Source organism: Gouania willdenowi, chromosome 7, assembly GCF_900634775.1.
Source record: "Gouania willdenowi chromosome 7, fGouWil2.1, whole genome shotgun sequence".
NCBI lineage: Eukaryota > Metazoa > Chordata > Actinopteri > Blenniiformes > Gobiesocidae > Gouania > Gouania willdenowi.
Window position 1 is genome coordinate 7,286,440 of NC_041050.1, and position 25,545 is coordinate 7,311,984.

General features: G+C 36.2%; 1 protein-coding gene across 2 annotated transcripts; it reads left to right on the top strand.

The window, feature by feature from the left end:
• The first annotated feature begins 3,637 nt into the window (after positions 1-3,637).
• Positions 3,638-21,317, top strand: cdh26.1 (cadherin 26, tandem duplicate 1). Of its 2 annotated transcripts, none has more exons than XM_028453198.1 (20): positions 3,638-3,760; positions 9,292-9,342; positions 9,431-9,523; positions 9,600-9,743; positions 9,833-9,980; positions 10,092-10,261; positions 10,353-10,481; positions 10,558-10,743; positions 10,840-11,108; positions 11,986-12,128; positions 12,231-12,458; positions 12,543-12,764; positions 12,961-13,079; positions 13,188-13,262; positions 14,590-14,652; positions 14,749-14,814; positions 15,009-15,053; positions 15,146-15,217; positions 16,352-16,560; positions 19,770-21,317. In XM_028453198.1, the coding sequence occupies exons 1-20, from the start codon at positions 3,734-3,736 to the stop codon at positions 19,777-19,779; spliced, it is 2,469 nt and encodes an 822-aa protein (XP_028308999.1). In that variant the 5' UTR covers positions 3,638-3,733; the 3' UTR covers positions 19,780-21,317. The 2 variants fall into 2 exon arrangements, with proteins under 2 accessions (XP_028308999.1, XP_028309000.1); XM_028453199.1 differs by having other exon boundaries at positions 15,149-15,217.
• Positions 21,318-25,545: the final 4,228 nt, after the last annotated feature.

Below are 25,545 nucleotides of genomic sequence, written 5' to 3' on the forward strand. Positions count from 1 at the left end.
CAGAAAAGATCATTGGTGTTGATCTGCCCTCCATCCAAGACTTATACCTGTCCAGGGTCAGGAAACGGGCAGGTAGCATCACTGCAGACCCCTCACACCCTGCACACAATCTGTTTAAACTCCTCCCCTCCGGCAGACGCTACAGATCACTGAACGCCAAAACTACCCGCCATAAAAACAGTTTCTTCCCCCAGGCTGTCATTCTGATCAACGCTAAACAGTCATAGAGTGTCAGACCTGTTTCTGTTACTGTGAAATAACCTGGAACTAAACATAACAACCCTGGATCAACCTGTCACTGCGAAATGTTCATGGACATAATTTTTTCATTTAAATGTTCACCTGCACTACTCATCAATGCACTACTGCACTATTATCTTATTATTATTATTATTATTATTATTATTATTATTATTGTATTTTTATTTTATTTCATTATTATTACTATTATTATTATCTTGTTATTTTTATTTAGTTTGCACATATTAGTCTAACTACTCTTATATTTATGTTTATACTTCTTTTTTTTATTTATTTTTCTTTATTTTATTTATTTTTTCTTTATTTTATTTATTTTTCTTTATTTTATTTATTTTTCCTTATTCTAGTTGATTGTTATTATTTAATGTTACACTACCTGAGAGAGCACAGGTCACCAAAAGAAATTCCTCGTGTGTATTCATACACCCTTGGCCAATAAAGTTGATTCTGATTCTGATTCTGATTCTGACATAGATCTCCATAAGATGAGAGAAAACAAGCAAAAACAACAAAGAAATAAAAAGTGTCTACATACACATAGGAGTACATTAAATACCAATACTCCAGACAAATATTTCTCCAATTGTCCCGGCAACTCTCCCTACCCACCCGCCTCCCATTACCTCCCAGCCCACCCACAGGACCCCAAAGTACAGATGAATGCTATTTACAGCAGAGATTTCTTTTTCTATTAATTAATGTTGTCTTCTTTAGCTTTATTTGTTTGAGCAACCCATTGTTCCTTGTTTGCATTATCAAAAAAGTCAAGAAGCATTTTTGTCGTCTTTGATATGGATAAGGGACTTTCCATTTGCAAACAATAAGGCCCATGGATGCAGTGAGGTCTGCCAACCAGACACGTTTTTGCTTTACAGAGAGTGGTACTGTATGTCAGAGCTGTCGTTCAGTAGTATGTGTATTAGGTGAGTATGATATTTTAACATTCAGAATGTCTGAAAGTGTTCGCGCGACATCTTTCCAAAAGGCTGCCACCTCTGGACACTGCCACACCATACAATTTGGGTGATCAAAAGTTTTCATTTAAGTTTTACCTAAATTACTTGAAAAAATAAAATTCTGAATATAATTTACATGATATACATATATGTTAAGTGCCAAAAACACAGTGACCAGGAAATGATAAAAAATGGAGATATAAAATTCAAAGGTTTACAAAATAAAATCAAGAAAAAAAAGTTTTAAAGGACCAGTAGCCGATGACACCGTGGGTGATCTGTAGACCTGTAACTCTGTTGTTTGTTGTGATGCATCGAGAAAACAAGTGGCTGGAACAGAGAACGACCACACCCTGCGCTGAGTGCGCACTTGTCTGGATATAAAGCGGTGGATTGAGCAGTGTTGTGATTATCTACTCACCCGCATCCTTTTGACAAAATCGGCATCCACCGGCACATACTGTAGACAATCAGCGACGGTGGAGTTATATTGTTAGAGACTTTAAATGCCAAAATCTACGTTGTTGGACTTTTAAATGCTTTGGATCCTTTCATTCTATCCTACCTGTTGTTTAACTTAGTGATTTACAACTGACAGCAAGTCTCGCCCTCCATGTTAAAGTGTTCTCTGTCTAAGCACCTGACTCAAAAATTCTTCTTTCTGCTGCCGTGGGTTCAAATCCCGCTTTTGTCATATATATTTTCTTTCATTTTAAGATATTTAACAAAGCAAATTCCACCTTTAAAAATACATATGCAAAAAAATTTACATTTTAGGGTATTTTCTGGGTTAGGGCTAGGTTTACGGTTAGGGTTACGATTAAAAATACATAAACAAAAAAACAAACATTTTAGGATATTTCCTGGTTTAGAGTTAGGGTTCGGCCTAAAATAAAAGGGTTAGCGAGGTAGCTAAAAGTAAATATGAGCTAAAATAAAACTGACGGTACTTTAAGTCATGTGGTGCACCGATCACGTGACCTAAACTGGCCAATGAGGGGCGTTCCGTATGAATAGACTGCAAGTCTATTCATACGGAACTCCCCTCATTGGCCCCTTATTGGCCAGTATTTCATATGAATAGCCACGGCATTGGCACCATGTGAAAAATGGAGAAGATTTTTATTTTGTTCAGTAACTGGGGGTAAAACTAAGTCCTGTATAAGAAATTGTCATGGATAATTTGATGATTTTTCTAGCTATTGAATGCAAGTATCCCTCTTTGTCCGACCACCACATTTTGCTCAGAATTCTGTGAAAAAGCAACTATAGAGCATAATGGTTGAATAAATACAGCTGCAAGACTAAAAAAAAACTTTTTTCTTCTCACTACTGGCTCTGTTTTTTTTTCCCCACTATAGGCAGTGTTTTTTTGGGTTTTTTTAGTGGCATGTGTGCTAACACACATTTTAAAGAATCTCATTTTGTAAATAAGTGAAATGAAGCAGTATTTTGTGCATCCTGAATAGATATATTTCTATAGTTTTTATCATCTCCCACCTGTGTGGCACCAAGACTGACCCTTGCATTTTCAGTTCATGTTCTAATAAAGATAATTTCTATCATCATTTTCATTCATCTTTTCATTATTCGGTAATTTTTTCTCATATTTTGTGTGTGTTTTTGTTCTCGTTTTTGCCTTTTGTTGGTATTAATTAAATTATCCTCTCACAGCGTGTGTTTTTGGAGTTGTTTGGTTGTGTCTTATGTCGTTTTGTATGTTTCTCTGTTATTGTTGTGTATTTTGTTGTAATCTGGGGGTGTATTTTTCCCTTATTTAGTGTCTCTTTGTTGTCTATTTGTGTGTTGTTGGTATCATTGAAATTATTCTCTTTCAGTGTGTGCATTTTTGGTGTAATTTTATGTATTGTTGTCTGTTCTTTTTATTATTCATTATATATCATCTTATTTTTGTGTGTTTTTGTTGTCATTTTGTGAGTTGCTGGTAATATTTTGTATGATTATCATTTTTAACCAAAGATAAACATTATAAACACATTTTTAATGCTTTGTAATTTTCCTCTCACTAGGCTAAAGGATATTTTTTTCTTTAAAATCTAAAAGGTATGATGATAAGTAAAAACACAACTTGTTCAGGACAAAATCAATATATTGTATTATTTTAGTGTTATCCTGTTGATATTACTATATCTGTTAATAATAATGGTGTATAATCTGATTCAGGATGGATTGTCATGTGATATCGGTCAGGTTTTGTAAATGGTAACTTGAGCTCTTGAGCTGCAGTAATGTTCACTTGAGTCCTGTAAAGCTTGCCTAAACAGAAAGTAAAAGTTTTAGGAATATACTCACACAAATAGTTCTCCATTAGAGATACATGTATAGTTGGTGCTTGTGAAATCATGTTACAGTGAACAGACAGCCCCTTTGTTAAATATAAGTTAAGCCTCTGTGTTGCCCGAAGGTAATGTGGGCTTGTCCTGTGCGCTCGTACACAAACTGCCTCTGGTCTTTCACAGCATTTCCACACAGGTTATGAAACGCTGAGGAGCAACATGAGGATCCATCCACTGCTACTGCTGGTATGAAAACTGAATTAAACTATGCTCGTTTTAATTGTTCACTGACTCACAATAATAATAATAATAATAATAATAATAATAATAATAATAATAATAATAATAATAATAATAATAATAATAATAATAATAATATTAATAACAATTTTAATCAAAATTGTTATTTGATATTACATACTTTTCATTACCTGTCTTATTATAAGAAGGTCTGCAGGTTCAATAACACATTTGTTTTTTGCTGATGATGATGGATAAAAGGGAAAATTGAAATACTAAAAAGAAGCTAAAACTGTTTTCCATTTGGAGGTTTGAAAACCCTGCTTTGGACTGAGACATATATATATATATATATATATATATATATATATATATATATATATATATATACATACATACTACTACAACCAGGGGCTTATCCTCTAATTTACCAGGCTAGACGTGGATCACTTCATGTTACATCCCACTATCACAATGGAGTTTTAATTGACTTTAGTCCTGCAGAAGAAGGTCATACAACTATATAGATTTGCAGCCTTGACAGGGCGTCAGAGGAGATTTATGTTGATTGCAATTTCACTACAATTTCTTAAATCAGTCAGACAGACAGACAGACAGACAGACAGACAGACAGACAGATAGACAGATAGACAGATAGACAGATAGATAGATAGATAGATAGATAGATAGATAGATAGATAGATAGATAGATAGATAGATAGATAGATAGATAGATAGACAGATAGACAGACAGACAGACAGACAGACAGACAGACAGACAGACAGACAGACAGATAGACAGATAGATAGATAGATAGATAGATAGATAGATAGATAGATAGATAGATAGATAGATAGATAGACAGACAGATAGACAGATAGATAGATAGATAGATAGATAGATAGATAGATAGATAGATAGATAGATAGATAGATAGATAGATAGATCTCTAGCATTTTTAACTTTATTATATCCATAAGTTTTATTGTTCGTTAGAAGGTGACCGGAATTCCACTTTATGTATTATTCTTAATGCTCTCTTTTGTAATTTAATGAACTAGTACAGTGCCCGTCGGAAGTATATATTCATGTAGTGGGGGCTTAAGTAGAGTTGTCAATTATGGCCAAATGAGTATGTGTTTGAAGGTTGGATGTACAAAGAGGTGTACATACTCTGTACTCTGTACTCTGTAATGTTATAAAGGGGTTTTATTTGCAGGTGCAAAGTAAAATAGACTGTACGATTTCTCTGGTTTAATTCTATGGGACATGCGCATGATAAATTGGTAAATGAAGTTTGCACCAATGTTTGCTGGACTTAAGCAAATGGTTAATAAATGTCCCAGAGCATCCCCTGTCCTGAGACCCGCCTTTTTGCAAGGAAAAACTCAAAAAAACCAGTGGGAAAATTAATTACACACAAACATGTCATGAACATCCAACATACAACCATAGAGAAGTGAAACAGAAAACAAGTGGGTTTTACACCAAAAGCACCCCTCAGCAGATTCTCCTCATATTCTGCCTGTGGTGCAAATGGAGAGCGCAATGTAATTATTTATGTAAGGTGCGCATTAGATTAGAAACACATGGTTAAAATATCAGCATTTAATATCTTTCCCTCTACATTATAGTTGTATTAATAGTAGTCGTAGTCCAGGGCTCTCAAGTTTTGAACTCAGTTCAGTGTGAGACTTTGGCTGCAACAGCAGTTTAGGTAGAACTCATTTTTATATTTTTTTCATTTAGTGTATTGCTCTGTAATGTATGTTTTTCGGTATCATTATGTGTATTTTTTAATCTTTCAGTTGTGTTTTTGTGCATTTTTTGTATAATTATAGTTTTTTGTTGCCATTGTAGTGTAATTTTTGAGTGATTTTGTGTATTTCTGTATCTTTTTTGGTGTAGTTTTATGCTTTTCTGTTGTCATTTTGTGTATTTTTTGGATAAATATTTAGTTTTGTGTATTTTGAGTCATTTTCTTATGTTTGATGTATTTTTCTGTAATGTATGTTTTTTGAAGTCATTTTGTGTGTTTTTGGAGCCTTGTGGTATATTTTTGTGCATTTATGTTGTTGTTTTGTGTACTTTTTGTATACATTTTGTTTAGTTTTTTGTTTTATTTTACTTGTTTAGTATATTTTTATTATAATTTATTATTTATTATACATATGTTTTGCATGCATTACCCCAGCTCTCTAAGCAATAGACCACGTCAAACAATATAAGAGATTAAGGAAGCAATTTTAACACGTTTTAAAGCTTTTAACTTTACTTTTAGAGCCCTATGTATTGCCAGATGTTGGTAAGCGTATTTTTGCTACATTGCCAAATACTGAGACGCGCACCAGACGCACATTTATATTTTAGTGGTGTCTTGTATATATATCTATACTGTATTGTATTTTTATATTGTATGTTAGTTTAATCTAATATTTAGATTGTCTTGTTGCTTTTTTTAGCCCCCTTCTCCCTTTACTTCAAAAGGCCAGACCGCAGTTGAAAATAAAGACCTGGTTAAATAAAGATTAAATAACTAAATAAATAAAAATAAAGTATTATCTTGTGTGTGATAGATTTGATTTTTAGTCTCACCCACCGCAGATATATGTTGTGACGTTTTAATATTCACATCTTGATTAATACACAACAATGATGTGGCCACTGTGAACTGGTTTGCTCTTCCATGTAAAAATGACTATATCCAAGTTATAAGTGACAGATATCAGTCCCTGCAGGATCTTCACTTTACATTTCATTGATGTTGTTACCAATTTTGTATTTAATTTTGGGAAATTTTGTGTAACAATTTTAGGAAATTTACAGGGGTTTGGAAACATTGAGAGTTCTTTCAACAATTTGAAAGGGGAATATAAACATTACAGGTGGGGTGTGACAAACAGGAGGAAATCTTCAATTTCATGACAATCTTCCAAAATTGCCTTTCTTCATTAAATAAAGATCACTGACACTAAACAAAATGCCTACAGACAAGTAAAGTGATAATGAGAAGCCTTAAAATGTTTCAGAAATTAAAAGAACAATAATTTATTAGACTGCCTTAGATATGCGACCGGGAACAAAATGTAACTCAAGTGCAAAAGTAATGATTTTGGCAGCAGAACAATAAAATAACTTTCAATAGCTGACTTAAAATTTGTATTTCCTTTTTTGTTTTCTTAAAGCAGTACGAAATACCGTTTTCATCTTAATAAATCCTTTTCATAGTCCCTAGGAGGGTAATACAAGGGTTTATGGGGTGATTAGGGGGTCTTTCATTTCCCCCTGCTGTCTCTGGCCAGAAAACAGCACTTGCAACTTTCCTGCCTCCGACCCGGTGGCAAGACGTACTGCTTTAAGCCAGCCCAATACAAACTAATGCTAGATTATGACCAGCTCTGTGGCTGCACACGGTTGTCTATGAATTCACTTTTCTCTAACATCACACACGTTTCCACACTCCCTTCCGTATTACTCCCACATCATTCATTTATTTTACTTGTCTGTTTTCCTCATACTGTTCACATGGTCACATGGCAAGGCAAGGCAAGGCAAGGCAAATTTATTTGTATAGCGCATTTCATACTCAAGGCAACTCAATGTGCTTTACATGATAAAACATTCAATTGTTTAAAATCAATAAGAACATTTAAAATCATCAGTAAAATCAAACGGGAATAAGCGGGTATGAAGATGGATGGAAAATCATCAGTAAAATCAATTAAAATCACCAGTAAAATCATCAACAAACACATGACATCAACAACATGACCAAAAATCTCTCTCTCAATTTTTTGCAGTAGAGAAAAAAAGTGCCTTTAACTTTGATTTAAAAATGTTCACATGTGATGCTGACTTCAGCTCTGCTGGCAGTTTGTTCCACTTCTTTGCAGCATAACAACTAAAAGCAGCATCACCATGTTTACTGTGAGCTCTGGGCTCCACTATCTGACCTGTGTCCATAGATCTGAGAGACCTGCTGGGTTCATACCTGACTAACATGTCACTGATGTATTCTGGACCAAACCCATTCACAGATTTATACACCAGCAGCAGAACTTTAAAGTCTATTCTGAGGCTGACTGGGAGCCAGTGTAAAGACTTTAAAACTGGATTAATGTGTTCTGATCTCTTTGTTCTGGTTAAGACCCGAGCTGCAGGGTTCTGAACCAGCTGTAGCTGTTTGATGCTCTTTTGGGGGATTCCTGTCAGAAGACCATTACAATAGTCCAGTCTGCTGGATATAAAAGCATGGACCAGTTTCTCCTGATCTTTCTGAGCCATTAAACCTTTCACTCTGGAGATGTTCTTTAGGTGGTAGAAGCTGTTTTTGTGATAGATTTGATCTGACTGCTGAATGTAAGATCTGAGTCAATCAAAACACCAAGGTTTTTGACTTGGTCTTTAGCTTTTAAAGATCAAGACTCAAGATAATTGCTGATAGCAGTCCTCTTTTCCTTGTTACCAAAGACAATCACCTCCATCTTGTCATGGTTTAGTTGAAGGAAGTTTTCACTCATCCAGCAGTTTACTTTTTCTAAACAGTCACACAACACCTCAATGGGACCATAGTCATCTGGGTTCAGTGATAGATGTAGTTGTGTGTCATCTGCGTAGCTCTGATAATCAACCTTACAGTTCTGTTAAATTTGTCCTAAAGGAAGTATATAAAGGCTAAACAGAAGGGGTCCAAGAACAGAGCCCTGGGACTATATGTGTGAAAGCACCCTTAGTGTCACTGTTGTACTAAGATTTTTCAGTGATCGGTTGTATGTAGCTGTGGGGTGGGGCAGGTGGCAGGGGGGTGCAGAGTTTTTACAACAGTGACATAACCAAAAGGGACCTTTAAATAACCTAATAAAAAATAACCATCTCTTATGATAATGGGGCTTTAGTCAGCCGTAAAACACACTAAAAACAAATATTTATCATCAAATTCCTTTCCTATCTCTTGGTAACCTTGTTAGGCTTCCTAATCAATGAAAATATAGGTTTTAATATTTTTGGTGTGGGCATCTGAGTCTTTTTTGTGTCAGTATACCCCTAGATTTAATTTTTTTTTTTTTAATGGTATAATGTGGGAAAGCTTGATATGAAACAATATGAAATAATTGTTAAATATATGTGTAGAACTGCACAAAGAACTGTAACATGGTTGCCCAGTATTGCGTTATTTATAATTAATTAATTATTATTATTATTATTATTATTATTATTATTATTGTATCAATGATAATTGACAATGTATTTTAAATAATTTTCATGGAAATCAAATAACTCAAATACACTTTCATTACAATTACAACAGCAACAGATTTTTGAAATTACAATTATAATCAAGCCATAATTGTAATTAATTATCAATTACGCAATTATAATTATAATTGAACCCAACCCTGCTTTTTATAGCCATTTTAGAAATTTCAGCCAAGAGATTGTATATTTTGGTCTTGTGTCATAATTACGACATTAGTCTACATCAGCTAAGGAACTTGCCCTGTACTGATTAACATTGTATTTTGTTTTCCCACTCCAGGTGACATTAACAGCCCTGGCAGGTTCCCATGGAACAGAATCAAAGAAGCAGGTAAAGCTTTGGGGTATTGGTTGATTTTTGTTCAATTTGTCTAAATGTATTACAATCATTTGTCTTTCCATTTTTTGGACTTCATCAGGATCTTTTGGTACGGTCTAAGAGAAGATGGGTTTTGTCTACAATTGAACTGGAGGAAGAAATGAAAGGGACGTATCCAATGGCCATATCACAGGTAAGTAAACTCTGTGATAATGACTCAATCTTAAGAACACAAAAACAATGCATTCTTGATACATTTTCTCAAATAGATGTTTAACAACAAGAAGCAAGACCACCACATATTTATTATACAAGGTGAGGGGGTGAATGAAAAAATTTTCAGCATTGACGAAGAAACTGGAATCGTCTATGCCCATCGACCTGTGGACAGAGAGCGTAAAGACTTTTATCATGTAAGGAATAAGATTACAATCCCCTTATAAAATAGGTCACTGCTTTTATTTTTTATAAAATGTTATGCATTGGTTTCAAATATCAACAGATCAAGTTTCAGGTCTTTGACAGAGAAACTGGCGATGCAATTGACAAGGAACTGGCTTTTGACGTGGAAGTGCAGGACATTAACGACAATGCACCTCAGTTTCGAAATCCTAAAATAACAGTCGATGTAAAGGAAAACACGCTCGAGGGTGAGTAAGCAGTTTCGCAAACTATTCTTGACTTGTAAAACGTGTAAAAAATCTATATCTCATTTTTTCCAATGATTTCATGTTACATTTACTTTCCTTAACAACTTGCAGAATACCTGCCAGTGCAGCTGATAGTTTTTGACCCAGATAAGCCAAACACACCCAACTCTAAATTCGACGTTACAGTGGTGTCACAGGAGCCTGCACTTCCTGAGATATATGTACATCAGGTTAATACCATGGTGTCACAGCTCAAAGTCAATGGATGCTTTGATTATGATGTGAGAATCTCAAAAGTCCTGTATCTAAAATAATTTGCAGAATCAATAGCAAGAAATGTCACATACTGTATATGTTTCAAATGTTTTTCAGAAAGTAAAGCAGTATAAAGTCATTGTCCAGGCAAAGGATTTTGGGACGCCATCTCTTTCCTCTCAAGCTGTTATTCTAATCAATATTATTGATGCTAATTCTCATCCACCCAAGTTCAAAAAGAGGGAGGTGAGGTCTTTAGGTATATATAATGTATACAGTGGAAAAATATACAAAGTTGAGCCAATTTTTGTCATTTGTTTAGTACCATGCAGAAGGCCAAGAAAAGTCCACTGCCGACGATATTTTAAGAATTTCAATAGAAGACGAAGATACTCCTAACACTAATGCCTCTGCTGCCAACTACTTCATTATTGAAGGAAACGAGGATGGCATCTTTGAAATTAAAAGAGACCCAAAAACCAATGAAGGAGTATTAAGTATAATCAAGGTACCATACTTATCTTTCACACATATACAAACACAACATCATACCGTCCTGTTAAAGACGTCCTGAGCTATACTTGCTTTTTTTTTTCTTCACCAGGAGAAGAATTATGACGAATCGACATTAGAGAACCTGATGATCGGAGTGGAAAACGTTGAACCCCTGTTTATGTGTAATGATGGAAAACCTGTTGACACAAAGTCCCTTCCACAACCAGATTCAGTCAGCATCAAAGTGAAAATGATCGATGCCAATGACCCACCCGTGTTTGAGAAAGAGAAAGCGCCTGTGTTCAGAAAAGAAGAAGAAGAGCCTGGAAAAGTTCTGTTTACACCAGTGGTTCATGATGTGGACTCCAAGAAGTTCAGGTATGATCACTGTATGATGTAATGCTGTTGAGTTTCACCATATAAACCACTACAAATCCTCTTTGCCAGATATTGGCAGTTATCTGCATCAGAAATCCTGATCATGGTACCATGATCATTCACACTTTAAAGACTTGGATGAAATGTCTATCACCATTAATACCTATAAAGTAGATCCAAATGTATGGGAAAAACCCATTTTTCAAAAAATCACAAATAAATGCGCAATCCAACTCCAATCCAGATAAAACTCTGTGGATTAAACTTAATTGAAAAACTAACCTGACATAAATTCAAATTTCATAAAGATCAGTCAATTACGAATCGAGATGTGATTTTTCATTTATTTTTTGGCCAGTGATTGTAAATAGACTTCATTTATATAGTGCTTTTTTGCCAACACTGAAGTAGTCCCAAAGCGCTTTACAATGTCAACTCATTCACCCATTCACACACCAATGGGACTGAGCTGTCATGCAAGGGGCTTGTCAACCACTGGGAGCAATTTAGAGTTCAGTGTCTTTTTAAACTGGTATAGAATTAGTATATTGATCCGGATTCCCTCCAAAATCTTCATAGAATCTATGGTCTATCTTTGGTTAAAATTTTGTCAAACTTCTTTTGACATAATCCTGCTAACAAACAAACAAATAAATAAAAAAACCGCTGGTAAAAAAAAATATTACGTCAATAGTGGAGATAACAATATATACTGTACCTGTAATTACACTCCTACTGTAGAAGACTTATTATGATATATATATATATATATATATATATATATATATAATTTAATGGTTTAATATTATGTAATATGTAATAATATTATGATATAACACACATAACTTCACAGATGTATTACTTCTTCTGTTTCCAGATACGTGATGGTACATGATCCTGCTAAGTGGGTGGCCATCGACAGTGAAACCGGAATAATTACATCTATCGAAAGACTGGACCGAGAGTCGCCCTTTGTTGAATCTAACAGTTATACAATAATTATTGCTGCCATAGATGATGGTATGTTGAATAGTTCCTTTGTATTTAATTCAGCTAACTCTGGTTCTTGAGCCAACAAAAACAAACTGGGCAATGCTTCTATCTTTTTTCTGGTTTCCTAAGGTGAACCTCCAAGCACAGGAACTAGCACCGTTCAGATCCACTTGATGGATATCAATGACAACAGCCCTCGACTTGTCAACAACCATGTCATCATGTGTGGCAACAAGGACGACAAAGTCACGCTCTCTGCCACGGACGCTGATGAGGATCCTTTCAGTGGACCCTTCTTCTTTTCACTGGATGGGGATGAAAGCCTCAACCAAAAGTGGAAACTGGGCCCTGTGTTTGGTTGGTACAGATCTAGAGATCCTTTGTTCTGCAACATTTCTCTGTGTCAAACCATTGATTTTCAACTTCATTGATAACCCCTAGGTGAGGAGACTAGCCTCATAACCGTGAATACACTTGCTTATGGTAACTACTCTGTGCCCCTGAGGATTGAGGACCAACAGAACCACTTTGGACGTGAAACTGTCCATGTGTTGGTGTGTGACTGTGAAGATAAAGATCACTGTCGTGACAAAGTGCCCCCGTCCTCCAGTCTGGGATCGGCTGCCATTGGTCTGCTCTTTGCAGGACTGCTACTTTTTTTATGTGAGTATATGGAAATCAGAACTATCAGATCATAAACTGTTTAGTGAAGGGTTTTACTCACAACTTCATGGATGACTCGGAAAAACTCCAAGAATGCATCACATTAAGGATTATATTTTAGTTTTAGATGATTAAAAACTACAATAACACTGTATCTGCTTTCATTTTGTAATACATTTTTCTAATGCATCTGCAGTGCTACTACTTATCTTCAAGTGTCATTTTGTAAAAAAGACATTTGAGTACTTGGAACAAGAAGAGGGAAACCAAACCCTCATAAAGTACAACCAGGAAGGTGGGGGTGCCGCATGCATGGTAAGATGTTTGTGATGAGGTTTAATTGAAAATACGCAATAATAAAGAGTTTTTTCTGTGGGATATTTCTCCAGTCAATGCATGTATGACATTGGTTTTCTCTGTCAGGCTGAACCCACTCTGCATCTGAGGCAAACAGATAAGGGGAATATGACGGAGGCCAGTAAGAAGGAAAACGCACAGGTGCGTTTTTACTGTCATTCTAAACCTTAAACCAGACATGGGCAGCTGATGGCCCAGAGGCTCTGTCCAGTACTGTGTCTCTAAAACAAACAAAATGATGGAAAAATACACCGAAGAGCAAAAGTAAACAAATGAGCTAAAAACAAAAATATTCAAAATCACAATAAAAGTGCCAAAAATGCACAAGATGCCTAAAAGCTACACAAAAATAACTCAAAACTCCAGAAATGACATTGAAAATACAGAAAATGAAACTAAAACTACATGAAAGGAGACCAAATATATGCATAAATTACTTCATAAACACTAAGTGACAACTTCATTTGAACAAGGTGAAGGATACGAGAGGAAAAACTGAATTTCAAATGTGGACAAGTTAACTTTTTGTAATTTCAAACTTTGTCCCTCATGCTCTGTCTCAAAACTGTTGAAATAGCAACAAAGCACCAGAAAATCACCATGAAAATCAGAACGTAACTTGTAGTGCTAAAACAGGTTTTTATGTCAGTTTCAGACGCCTCAGGGATTGCCTCCTGAGATAGAGCTGGAATGTTTCTGTGTGGAGTGCAGTATCATTGTGTAGGCTCTTTGCACCCAATTAAAGCTAGAACAGTTTCTAACAGAACCATCTGCACTCCATTGGTAAGTACATTAGTTTGTACAATACCACATCACATTCCCATAGATGTGGAATAACATGTATTTTCCAGAGGTGTAAAGATGACTGATATATCCTACTCGATTGAAATTGTACAAGTAAGTCATACATAAAATACTCAAGTATTGCGCGACTCGCTAGTGACGACATAATCCAACATGGCGGCGGCCCGGATTCGCAAACGCAAGTCCGGGCAAGCGCAAAACGATCCGAATTAACTTAAAGTGGCTTTAACCAAGTTAAGTATTTACACAAAAGAGGAATTATCTAATTTGGAATTAAAAACGGAATAAACCAGCCACTTAATTCGGAATTAACTTTAATTCGGAATTAAATGAGCATTAGGGATTATGTGTTTACAAGGTTAAAGGGGTATTAACGTTTATTCCACTTTAAAGAGGAATTAAAACTCCCATGTAAACGTGGCTATTGTTTAACAAATTAACATACCCAGTGTAGGTTTCTAAAAAAAAAAAAAAAAACAGCACACCAGTGACAACTGGTGCTACTGGAAATACAACTGCAGAAACATTCCAGCTATGAGGGTTGACCTATAATAAAGATATGACAACACAGGAAACAACATGTAATCAAGAATGAAGGAACTATGGTTGAGGGTGCCATTAAAATGCCTGTTGAATTGCTTACGTCTTTGTTGTGCTCCAACAGATGACGGAATCAAGTAAAGTGACAACCCAAGAGGTAGACGGATACAGTTCAGCGTTCAACATGGTGAGCAACGAAACCTGAATGTCTTTCTTTGACAGTATTTAAAGGATGAACATCTGTGAGATTGCAGAATATATAATCAGTATATGTTTTCTTTAGGACAACTTTAAAAAGCAAACGATGCGCTTAGGTCAAATGGATTCTTTCAGAAGCCAGAAAGGACAGGTGCTCACCACTCACTTTTCTGTACCTAGTCTCTATTTTATCAACATGAATAAGAACAGCGAGCTAACTGTCTTCCATATTTGGAAGATTTTTAACCAAATTCTCCTTCATTAATTATTCTTGCTGATCAAATAAAAACATGTGAGTGCAAAATGCTTAACTGGCTTCTCTTTTCTCCACTTTTTTTAATACAGTACTCTATGGGGAGCACAATCAGGTCAAATAACTCACGTATTCACGTAAGACAATGTTGACATAATAACTAAATATTTTTAGTCACACGGAAAGAACGTAATCAAGAAAACAAGAACACTGCTTTGTTTTCTGTCAGCAGGACAGCTTTTCAAGACAACAATCTCTCAGGTTGCAGTCACATCAGCGCATTGCAGATCATATTGAAAAGGTGAGACAGTTATTTATAATACAGTACATACAGCTTTTTAGTTTTATTACCTGCTTTAAAAATGCTTTATTTAACGAGTAACTAAGCCCCCAAACCACTTTTTTCTGGTGAAAACAAACATATTTGATTGTGAAGTTGAATTATTATTATTATTATATTTTTCTTTCTTTTTTTGTTCCTGAGGGGAAATGTCCTTTTTAGAAGATCTATGCCTAACAAAAGGCATTATTTTGCACCATATTCATTTTTAAAACTTTTAAAAATGAGACTACTTAACTGTTTCAGATTCTGTATTCCACCCTCTTGAAATCATGTGATTGATGATGTCACACGGCCCAATTTGCCTGTAAACATCCCATTGTTTCATATTGGAGTGAAGCATTCAGCCTGCTTTTTAATCATTTAGCAGAATTCTTGATCAAAATGCCAATTTGTGCTGCTTTTGGTTGCTCCAAATAATCAGGAAAAGGTAAAGATACCGATGTGAACCTCTTTTATTTACCGAAAGAGAATAAAAAGAGTTGTGACCCAAAAAATAATCCATGACCACAGGGGGCACCAGTTCCCATTCTGCGGTTTGGATGTAGACAATGAAGAAGAAGAGAAGAGCCCTCCTAAGGGATCTTTACTCTCCCTTAAACAGTGCAAGGCTGACACTCTAGTGGCTGAAGTTCGCGAGTAAATCACAGACTGTTGAAGGACTCCCAAACAAAAGGACTTCTATTCTCAGGATTTGTGCATCTTCAACAGTCCGTGATTTCCTCGCTTATAATTGGCTGAGTTTGTGACATTTTGGTGGCTTCTTACAATACAAACCAACACTGTTGGCCCCGTCCTCCTATAAAAACTAGAACCATGGACTGCAATATGTGGCAAGTTGGTTGGATTGAGAGAATTGAGAATAGAGAGGTATAGTGAGTATTGAGAGGGTAGTTAGCCTAGCATAGATTGCTCTTGGTAGAGTTTTTTGTATAGACTGGGCATTTCTAAACTGCTCCAGGAGCCAAAACCTCAGGGTTTAGATACTTTTTAATAAAGACTTTGCATCTAATAAAGAAACAAGTAATACCTACACTAGTAATTATTGTGCATCTTCATTTCATCCATTTTTTTCTGAATGTCTGAATCTCACAGCGACTCCAAACAATCAATGGAAATCCAGACATCTGCACTGTTGATCAGACCTCCAAGTATGAATACGAGGGAGGAGGCAGCAGTTACCAGTCACTGGATGAGCTTGAACTCGGCAATCAGAGAGAGGATTTCCACTTCCTAGATGATTTAGGACAACAGTTCAAGAATTTGGGAAATATATGTCACCAATCTATCAAAGAGAATGGAATGTAAGTTTTACACCGAGCAGTTTACTGTTTTTCTGCATTTTAAAGAACACTCCCTGTTTTTTTCATGGACTCTCTGTGACACAAACTTTATAGATCCAAAGCCATACCAGTTGTATACAACTTAAAATTACATTTTGTGTCTAAATGTTTTTTAAAAAGGCCATTATCCCTCCAAATTTGAGGTTTCCAACACAGTTTTCGTAGACTAGCCGTTTTTTAAGTAACAATAACAGGACAATGACTAATGAATGTGAACAAAAACTATGAAAGATCAAACTATATGGATACGTTTATTAACTAACAAAAATGAAACAATGTTTACAAGGGAAAAATTCAATATTAGAACAACTTTAGTTGCATTTCATGGATGGCAGAACAAACTGGTATGTGATCCAATAGGAAGTAAGCTGAATGTGTTTGTTCGTTGTTCAATATGGGGTCTATCCTTCTGCTGGAGATTTCTTCCTGTTAAAAGGGAGTCGTTTCCTCCCCTTGTTGCTAAATGCTTGTTCATGTGGATATTGTTAGGTTTTTTCTTTCTTATTATAAATTGTATATTTTGATAAGTGCATTGAGATGACTTTGTTGTAATTTGCACTATGCAAATAAAGTTGAATTGAATTGATTTCTCGCGTCCGGACTTAAGCGCTTTTTTGCACGCTTCTTTCCTGCGCGTATTATCCGGTCCAGGTACCTGACACACCCACCGTGCGCAAGTATAGCAAAGCCTTATAGTGTGTGAATAAAGGCGGGCTGAAGGAAAGGAGGCGGTGATGTGATTTTTTTGGGCTGTCTAGAAATCACGAAACATGGAGTTTTCCCAACGTTTGTAAATGTCATTGAAATCCATGAAAATGATAAAGTTCACTTTTAATTTGAAACGCCTTTAAACAATGTAGCAGGTTGATTTGATCAAATCATTAATCAGATTATTGCAGTGTGACTGAGGATCGGCCGCATTCTTCTGTCCGAGTCACAGGTAAAATCTCTCTCCTTGATGACCAATATCATCATCATCATCAACGCTGTAAAGCGCGACCGAGTTAGATGCGCTGGAGATATGAGGAAATAACCCAGCCGCAGAGCGTCCTGCTTTAATACAGAGGGATGTTTGCAGTGAAACAGAACTATTGGCTTCCATAATACGCAGTTTTAAATATACATTGTTTAAAGCAACCTGAGCTGAGCCTCATTAAAATATGTGTGGGAACAGTTTATGGTCCATCCTCATCCGCATATGACAGCTTGTTTCACTCTGTAGTGGATCAAACTGTGATTTTACGTTGGACATATTATGAAAAAAGTTGAATCACTGTGACCAGAATTCTTCGTCTGTCAGAGTCTTAATTAATCACGCGACGCACGAGTCCGTGTGGCTTCAAATGTAACTAAGTCTATTGTTTTAGTGCATTATAATGTTTCACCTTATTGGGGTGTTGCACTTATTCCAGGGTTAGAAAGAAGCGCATAAGAGGAAAATAACTTAAGCACACCGGAGAATGTGCGTAAAGCCAGATTTTTTTTAAAATTTGAAATACTTTATTAATCCCTAAAGGGAAATTAGTTTGCGCTCTGTTATTTTTGCTTCTTGGTTTGGCTTGGTTTGCATTCAAAGCGCAACTTCTGATCCGCTCCAAAGGCTGTGTGCAGTTACATGCGCTAACCGCTTGAGGGCAGAGTTACTGGAGTAGAGACTTATTTCGGCAGAAAAACAGAAACCTGATGAAGAGGTTCTCGACAATGGGTCAAAGCGAGCGCTTAAGAGTACGTGGAAACTTCTGCCTTCTCCGCTTGTTCTTTCACAACATTTAACAATGGACCAGCAACAAGTTGGCGTGTTTTCGCCAGCCCTCCTGATCACCCACAATACCATGCACAATACATCATCGCCAATACTTCCTGTGTTTGATCCACTCCGAGAGAGAGTTGTGTTCACGGCGCTCTAGGCTTCAGTTGGAAATGCTCCGAGACGGGCAAAAAGATCCGCTCTACACTTTGTTTGCAAGTTCACACAGCCCAACAAATCCTAGAGCATTTAAACCGCTCTAGGATCCGTCGGTATGAATGCGCCCTTAGTCATAGGACCTCAAAAACATGGGAAGAAGCAGGTATGTTTGTTACAGCAGTTGACAGACTAAAAGAGGCATTTTACTGAGCCCATGACTGCTTTTAAACACATAATAAAGAAATGGACCGTCTGTCTGAAACTTGTCTAGAGAGTGAATGAAAGTTAACTAAACACGTGACTAGACCATGTAGGAAACCTTCTCAGAAGAGTGGACGTGAACTATTTTGCAGAGAAAGCATGCAGAATACACAAAATTTTTCAATTTTTTTTATTCAGATTATTCATAGTGGAATGAAAGAAAAAGCATAAAATGTAGTTCTTTGGTAAGTTATTATTGCATGTTATATTTTTTTCTGTTAGAGCCAATGTTCTTCTTTTGCTGATGGCTTTTCATGTGCATATGCAGCAGTTTTGATATCATTCCAGCAAGTGGCAGCATATTCGCACTAACGTTATAGGCGAGGCAGACAAACAGAAACTGTGTTGTAATAGTTTCAGTGAAGACGGAAAACATCTTTGTCAAGGAAAGAAAAGAAAAATAATTTTAGGATCATTAAAAACTGTTGTTTGAAAAACATAAATAAGCTATTTTAAAGGAGGAAAAAAAATGAATGAAACCAATTAATCTAGTAAAAACATAACACTTTGGGAATTTTCATTCTGTGAGTTATAACAGTCTGTTCACCTTCTACACCTGGTTATGCAGATACATCATTCGACAGACCAGACATCAGGATGTGTAATTCACTGACTTGTAAAGTTGCCAATGAATACCCATTTTTATCCTTTTTTTGGACATTTTTGCAAGTTCTTTTATCCAATTTTTGTCCTTTTCTTAATTTTTTCATCCAAATAAGCTAACATTTGTCCAATAAATGTTCTTGCCATTTTTCCACTGATGTTTGACACATTTTGCTCATATAAGCTACCCTTTGCCATTACCGACCTACTTTGGGTCGGCGGCCCACTGAGATGATGCCCGGTATGTCAGACGGCCAGGGGTGGACTGACCATCTGGCATATTGGACCTCAGACTCAAGAAATGGTTTCCATCTGTGCACACAACAGTACAATATTGATGATAACTGCTACCAAACTGAGAATGAAAATTGTTGAGATAAAATCAAAACGTTTCTTACAGATCCAACTGAAATTACTCAACATGTCGGAGAAGAAGTCACTTTTGATGGCGGTCATAGAGGCGATGGACTACAATGGACTATATTATGAACATCAAATATGCCATGAATTTTTAAGACAAGAATTGTACATAAGAATCCAAGCATGTGATGAGGATGATGTTGTCGCAGTTCTAGTATGTTCGAGTGACAGCAGAATTTAAGCACTGTTCATTTGTCACTCACCAATGTCTTTGAAAGATTATAACCAGTTGAAGTGGCCTGCACACAATGTACTTTGTTTGGGGATTTTTATTTTTATTTTTTTTGTACTTTTGTATTTTCTTGGACTCTTTCTTTATGAAAATGAAAACATCTGTAAAAATAATCTCACATTTTTTGAAAATCATAAACAAAATTGTTGATAGTTGTAAGTTATGTTTGAGCTTTTGCGGACAAGTCCTACGATTGTAAAATAGTTGTAGTTGACGTTTTACATCACTTCTGCTAACTTGTGTATTCATGAATTTCCATATAACTGAACAACAGTTCCATGGAATTGTTTGGCAGACTGTGGGTGTGTCGTAAAGATAAATTTGCATTTTCGTGTGTCAGTGGGAGTTGCTAAACTTGTTTTGAATGAGTAGGATGTATTCACAGCAATGCTCAGTTTAAGGTGCGGCTCTGTGATAGGCAAATATGCCTCAACTTGTTTAACAGCAGCTACAATATGTAGATCGAGTAGAATCAAAATACATAGACTGTTTACTTGAGATATAAAAATGTATATTTAGGTTTGTTTTAATAGTCACTAAAGAAGAAAACGTTTTTATAGATAGAAAGTCATGAATGACAAGGTGAGTGAGAATAACTCTGTGGATTCTGGTGTTAAAATGTCAAAGTGGGGGCTTGTACTGAGCTGCTGCCTCACTGTGCAAAAATTGTGAGTTCAAGTCATGAAAACTAGCAGCAAGTATAAAAACAAGCTGAGCCTAATGCTGTTTTTATCCATTGGTGTATATTAGGTTGGTTTTAGGTGACCTTAAACTAATTTCAAATATCCTTGTTTTAATTTATGCAAATTTTGTGAAATCATTTGAGAAAAACTAGATCATTTTGGAAAAATGTGGGTTCTTTTAACAATTTGAGATTTAAAAATCTCATATGATTACGGGAAAACTGCGTGCCCCCCGAAATATTGTGGAGTTTCATTTAAAACATTAATTTTGAAGGACTACAACTGAATTAAATGGTCCCTGATAGAAGGAGCAAGCGGGTTTGATGATGGATTGAATTATTTGCGCAATTAGTAATGCAGCATAGTTTCTTTCTCCTGCGGGCCAAAAGGGATGCTCTAAAGGACCAGATATGGGCCCCGGGCCTTGAGTTGATGTATCACTTGAATAATGCATAACAGAATTTAATATAAAAAGGTTCCACACAATCTACTACACACCAGATTGTTTTTATTTTTTTTATATTCCTGTTGTGTTTATAAGGTCACATCAAGAGTAAATATGTAAATATGTCCTGAGTTAAAGTCAAATAAAAGGTTATTTTTCCAACTGCAATTGTTGCTGTTTTTCCTTATTAAAAAAGTATTGTATCGTTATCGCAAGCCCAGTACCATCTATCGTATCATATCGTTAACTCAGTATATATATATATATATATATATATATATATATATATATATATATATATATATATATATATATATACACAACAGCAGTTCTTCATTAAAGGTCCCATGTCATGCTATTTTTCACCCATCTCCATTAGTTCTAAGAACTCTAAAAACATAATATTTGAGATTTATTTTCCCAAACTCACCTGTTTTCCAGAGTTTTAGCCTCTGAAAAGTCACTTTCTAAGCAACTCTATACAAACAGGCTGATTTGCGGCCTACTTATGCATATTCATGAGTGGGCGTGTCTAAAGACAAGACACTGATTTCCTCCTCCCGGTACGGAGATGTTGGGCCAGAGGACGGCCCACCCTCCTCCCACCCACTCCGTAGCCGAGCTGAAATTAAGATTAAAGAGATTAAATCGGGCTTTCGCCTTTAATTGGCCATGTAATGTTAGTACATTATTGGAATTTGTCTTCTGCACTTAACCCATCCCTGAGGAGCAGTCGGCAGCCATTTTGCGGCGCCTGGGGAGCAGTTCGGGGTTAAGGGACTTGCTCAACATCCCACAGTGACGGCCCCAGTGAGGCTTGAACCGGCAACCCTCCGATTACAAGCCCAGCGTCCTTAACCACTATGCTCACCTTCGTGGGCGTGTCTGTTTACATGTCAATCATGGCAGAGAGCTTCCTGGAGGCGCGGCTTCTGCATCAAATTCATCATCAAAGTGGGAATGCATCATCAAATTGGAGTGAGGTGTTTGGGGTCACCCTGTAGTAAGAAAGGAGCAAATCACCCTCTAACTAACAATTGAGGGAATCAATGAAAAAAACACTTTGGACATGTGTATGAAGCCCTAATAGCACCTTAATGATGTTTAAAGCACAGAAAAGTTGATTTTTATCGTAACATGGGCCCTTTAAACAAGTTAGGAGTTTTACTTTACACAGTGCTGTTTAACAGTGGTTTGAATTTTCTTTTGTTTGTTGTATGTATTTAACCAAACTGAAACAAAAGAAAGAAGAAAAAAAAAAGATGCAGGAGAGCTAAACTAAATATTGTGATGAATACACCCTGTCATCACATTGCATAACCTTCATGATCACAACAATTAAGTAATTATTGGTGGATTACTATGTTTACACAGGTGACACTAAGTATGTTGTTTCACAAAGCCACATGAAAGAAAGATAGGGGCAGGTTCTTAGATAAAATTGAGCTCATAGTCTCAACTTTATTCAAGAGTAGCTAATTATGGCTTAATTTAGAGCCTTTAACAACTGCAACACTTATGAATGTATCTCACCCACAATTTCCACCGGTTCCGAAAATGCCGCGGAACCACAACACAGCTGACAGCTTTCCATTAAAGTCAATGTGCCAATTTCCACCGCGGGCAAATCTGCTTCAGCACAGTTGTGTAACTGCTCCATGCTGGAGCCCTCTGCAGCAGATATGCAGCCCTTCTATTTTTGACGAACGTCAAAGCTGTGCTGCGTCAACTCAACAAAGATAAGCTTGTGTGGGAGATAATGTAGTGCATAGACACATAATAAAATATCCAGTTTATTTTCAAAACAAAAATACTCCGTGTTCAAGGCGAATCGTAATTACATCCATTTTCCAACCCGCTTGCTCCATATGGGTCACGTGGGTCTGCTGGTGCTTATCTCCAGCCTTCTTCAAGCGATCGTATTTCACATATAAATATTGCACTTATTCATGGTCGAATCACAGTAATCTCAACAAAAACCGAGTTGATTTCCTTCTGCTCCCTCCAAAGACACAACAAACTGTTTGTCTGGCTTTGTGGTTCTCTTTGCATTGACTACAACTCGCTATATTGCGTGATTACATGTGAATTAGCGAGATCTCCTGAGACCTTGCTGCAGCAGATACGCATCACAGATGGAGATGGTGGAAATTGATGGACTGCAGATGTATTGCACTGCAGTTACATAGCAGAGACATTATGGAGCAGTTACGGATCCAGTGGATATCCAGTGTCAGACCAGCAGCCATACGCGGAGTTTGCGGGGCAGGGTGAGCATCAAAAGTTTTCATTACAGTTTTCTTCAAATTATTAAAATACAGTCCTTAATATAATGTATAAATATGTAAAATATAAAGTGCCATTAAACACAGTGACTGTACACAATATAAGTTTTCAGTGAAAAGATTTTAGGTTGGTTCTTCTTCTGTTGTGCAATACTTCTTCACAATGTAAATGGTGCAGTAAAAATGAAGCAGAAAGCAGCCGCCGGCCTCGATTTTATCACGAATTTACAACATTAAACGATGCGTCAATGCAAATTTCTGTAGACAACATTATCATTTATGTTACTAATCATTCAAAGTAATGCAATATTAAATTGTTCTCCGCCCATTTGGCTCAAGTTTGGGACTATCACAGGGTGAAATCACCTTTAATCATAGAGACTCTAAGTAAGTTTGAGGATTACCAAGCCCAAACAATGTCAATGCAGGTCTAGGGTTTCAGACATGTAATTCAGCAAAAACCTGCTTCACAAGTGAAGGTATACAGTACATACCAGTGACGTACACTCAGGGTAGGCAGAGTAGACAGTGCTTACCCAATTGTGAATTTATATTTTGATAATTTGTTTTAATTATAATATAAAAATAAGACAAAAAATAAGAAAAATGAAAATAAATAATAATAATAATAATAATAATAATAATAATAATAATAATAATAATAATAATAATTTATTTTTCAATTTTGGATAGCCTATAGGACCTATATGTTTAAAAGTGTCCACATTTTGTGCTTTTCATAGCCCAAATGACTCAACATCGTTATTTCCTGTTATGTTATTGTATCAAACCCTACAGTTTCAAATCATTTACATTCACAGTACTAAACTCTGCTCAGTAATAGTCTTTACAAACACCAATCTGACTGAAACACTAAGTATTCTTTCAATGCCAGTTTTTTTTTAACCTGAGACCAGAAGAAAATGAAAATGTTACAAGGAATTGTGAAATAAAGAACACAAAACAACCTGAATTTTATTCAGAATCAAAGATCAAAAATTAAAGTGGCTTCAGCATCACAAAACCAGTTGTGTTTAGCCCTTAGAATGTTCTCATCCCTTACACCTTAAGTACAAAAACTAGCAACTATGTTCAACATAAACACAAAAAACCTTCTAAAATAAATGAATAAAAGCAATCTGAATTAACATTCGGAATAACTTTTGACCAACTCTGCATTATGTTCATATAAAGCACAAAACTGCTGCTCAAAAATTAAAACAGCAATTTTTCAGCCTTAGCACAGTTATGTAAAGTAAGATGTGCGTATTCCAAGTGCACATTTTGTTGTTGAGAATGCTTATAAAAATAAATGTGGAAAAACAAATTCACAGCCTTTATCTCAGCTACAGAATGCTAAACATATCAGGCTAACAAGCTGCAGAAAGCAGAGACTCCACTGTCGTGATGGGTTGTTTATTTACAACAGCATACCGTACAATAGCTTTGCTGATCTGTCTCTGGATAACAGTCACAGTCCGTTAAAATCCACCCGGTGTTTCAGAGCAGAGGCTTCCCTCACTTCCACCAACGCGTCGTTAGCTTAGCTTCACTGATGCATGTATCTTTTGGAGACAGATTGGTAAAATAATGCGTGTATTTCCACTCTAAGAAGCTCGTCCTGCTCTCGCATTGACTCGCCATGATTGACGCACATGATGTAAACAGAAACATGCCAACGATGCTTCTTCTTCTGTTTTACGGGGGTTGGCACGTCGTCCTGCATAAATATGTAGCGCCACTGTAAACAGGAAGTATACTACAGCTAGTAAAGTAATGGACAAACGCACCATATTGTAGTTGTAAAAAAAAATTGCATTAGAGTACTAGTTACTGTCAAAAGTAACGTTGGGGCGGTAACGCATTACACTGGTGGACGTAATCGTGCTATGCTAAATGCTATACGTATGTTTACAGTGCATTAGTGAATTGATACAGCGTGGCTGCTGCTATGTTCTCTAGCGAGTGGGCGTGATAACACTACAGACAGGATGATTGCGCTAGAGACGATAAAGAAACTTTTTTTTGAGGAAAAATGACAGCTTTTAAAATATGGGAGACAACACCTGAGCTACCAGACCTTCAGAAAAGGTAAAGGCAGAAAATAGTTT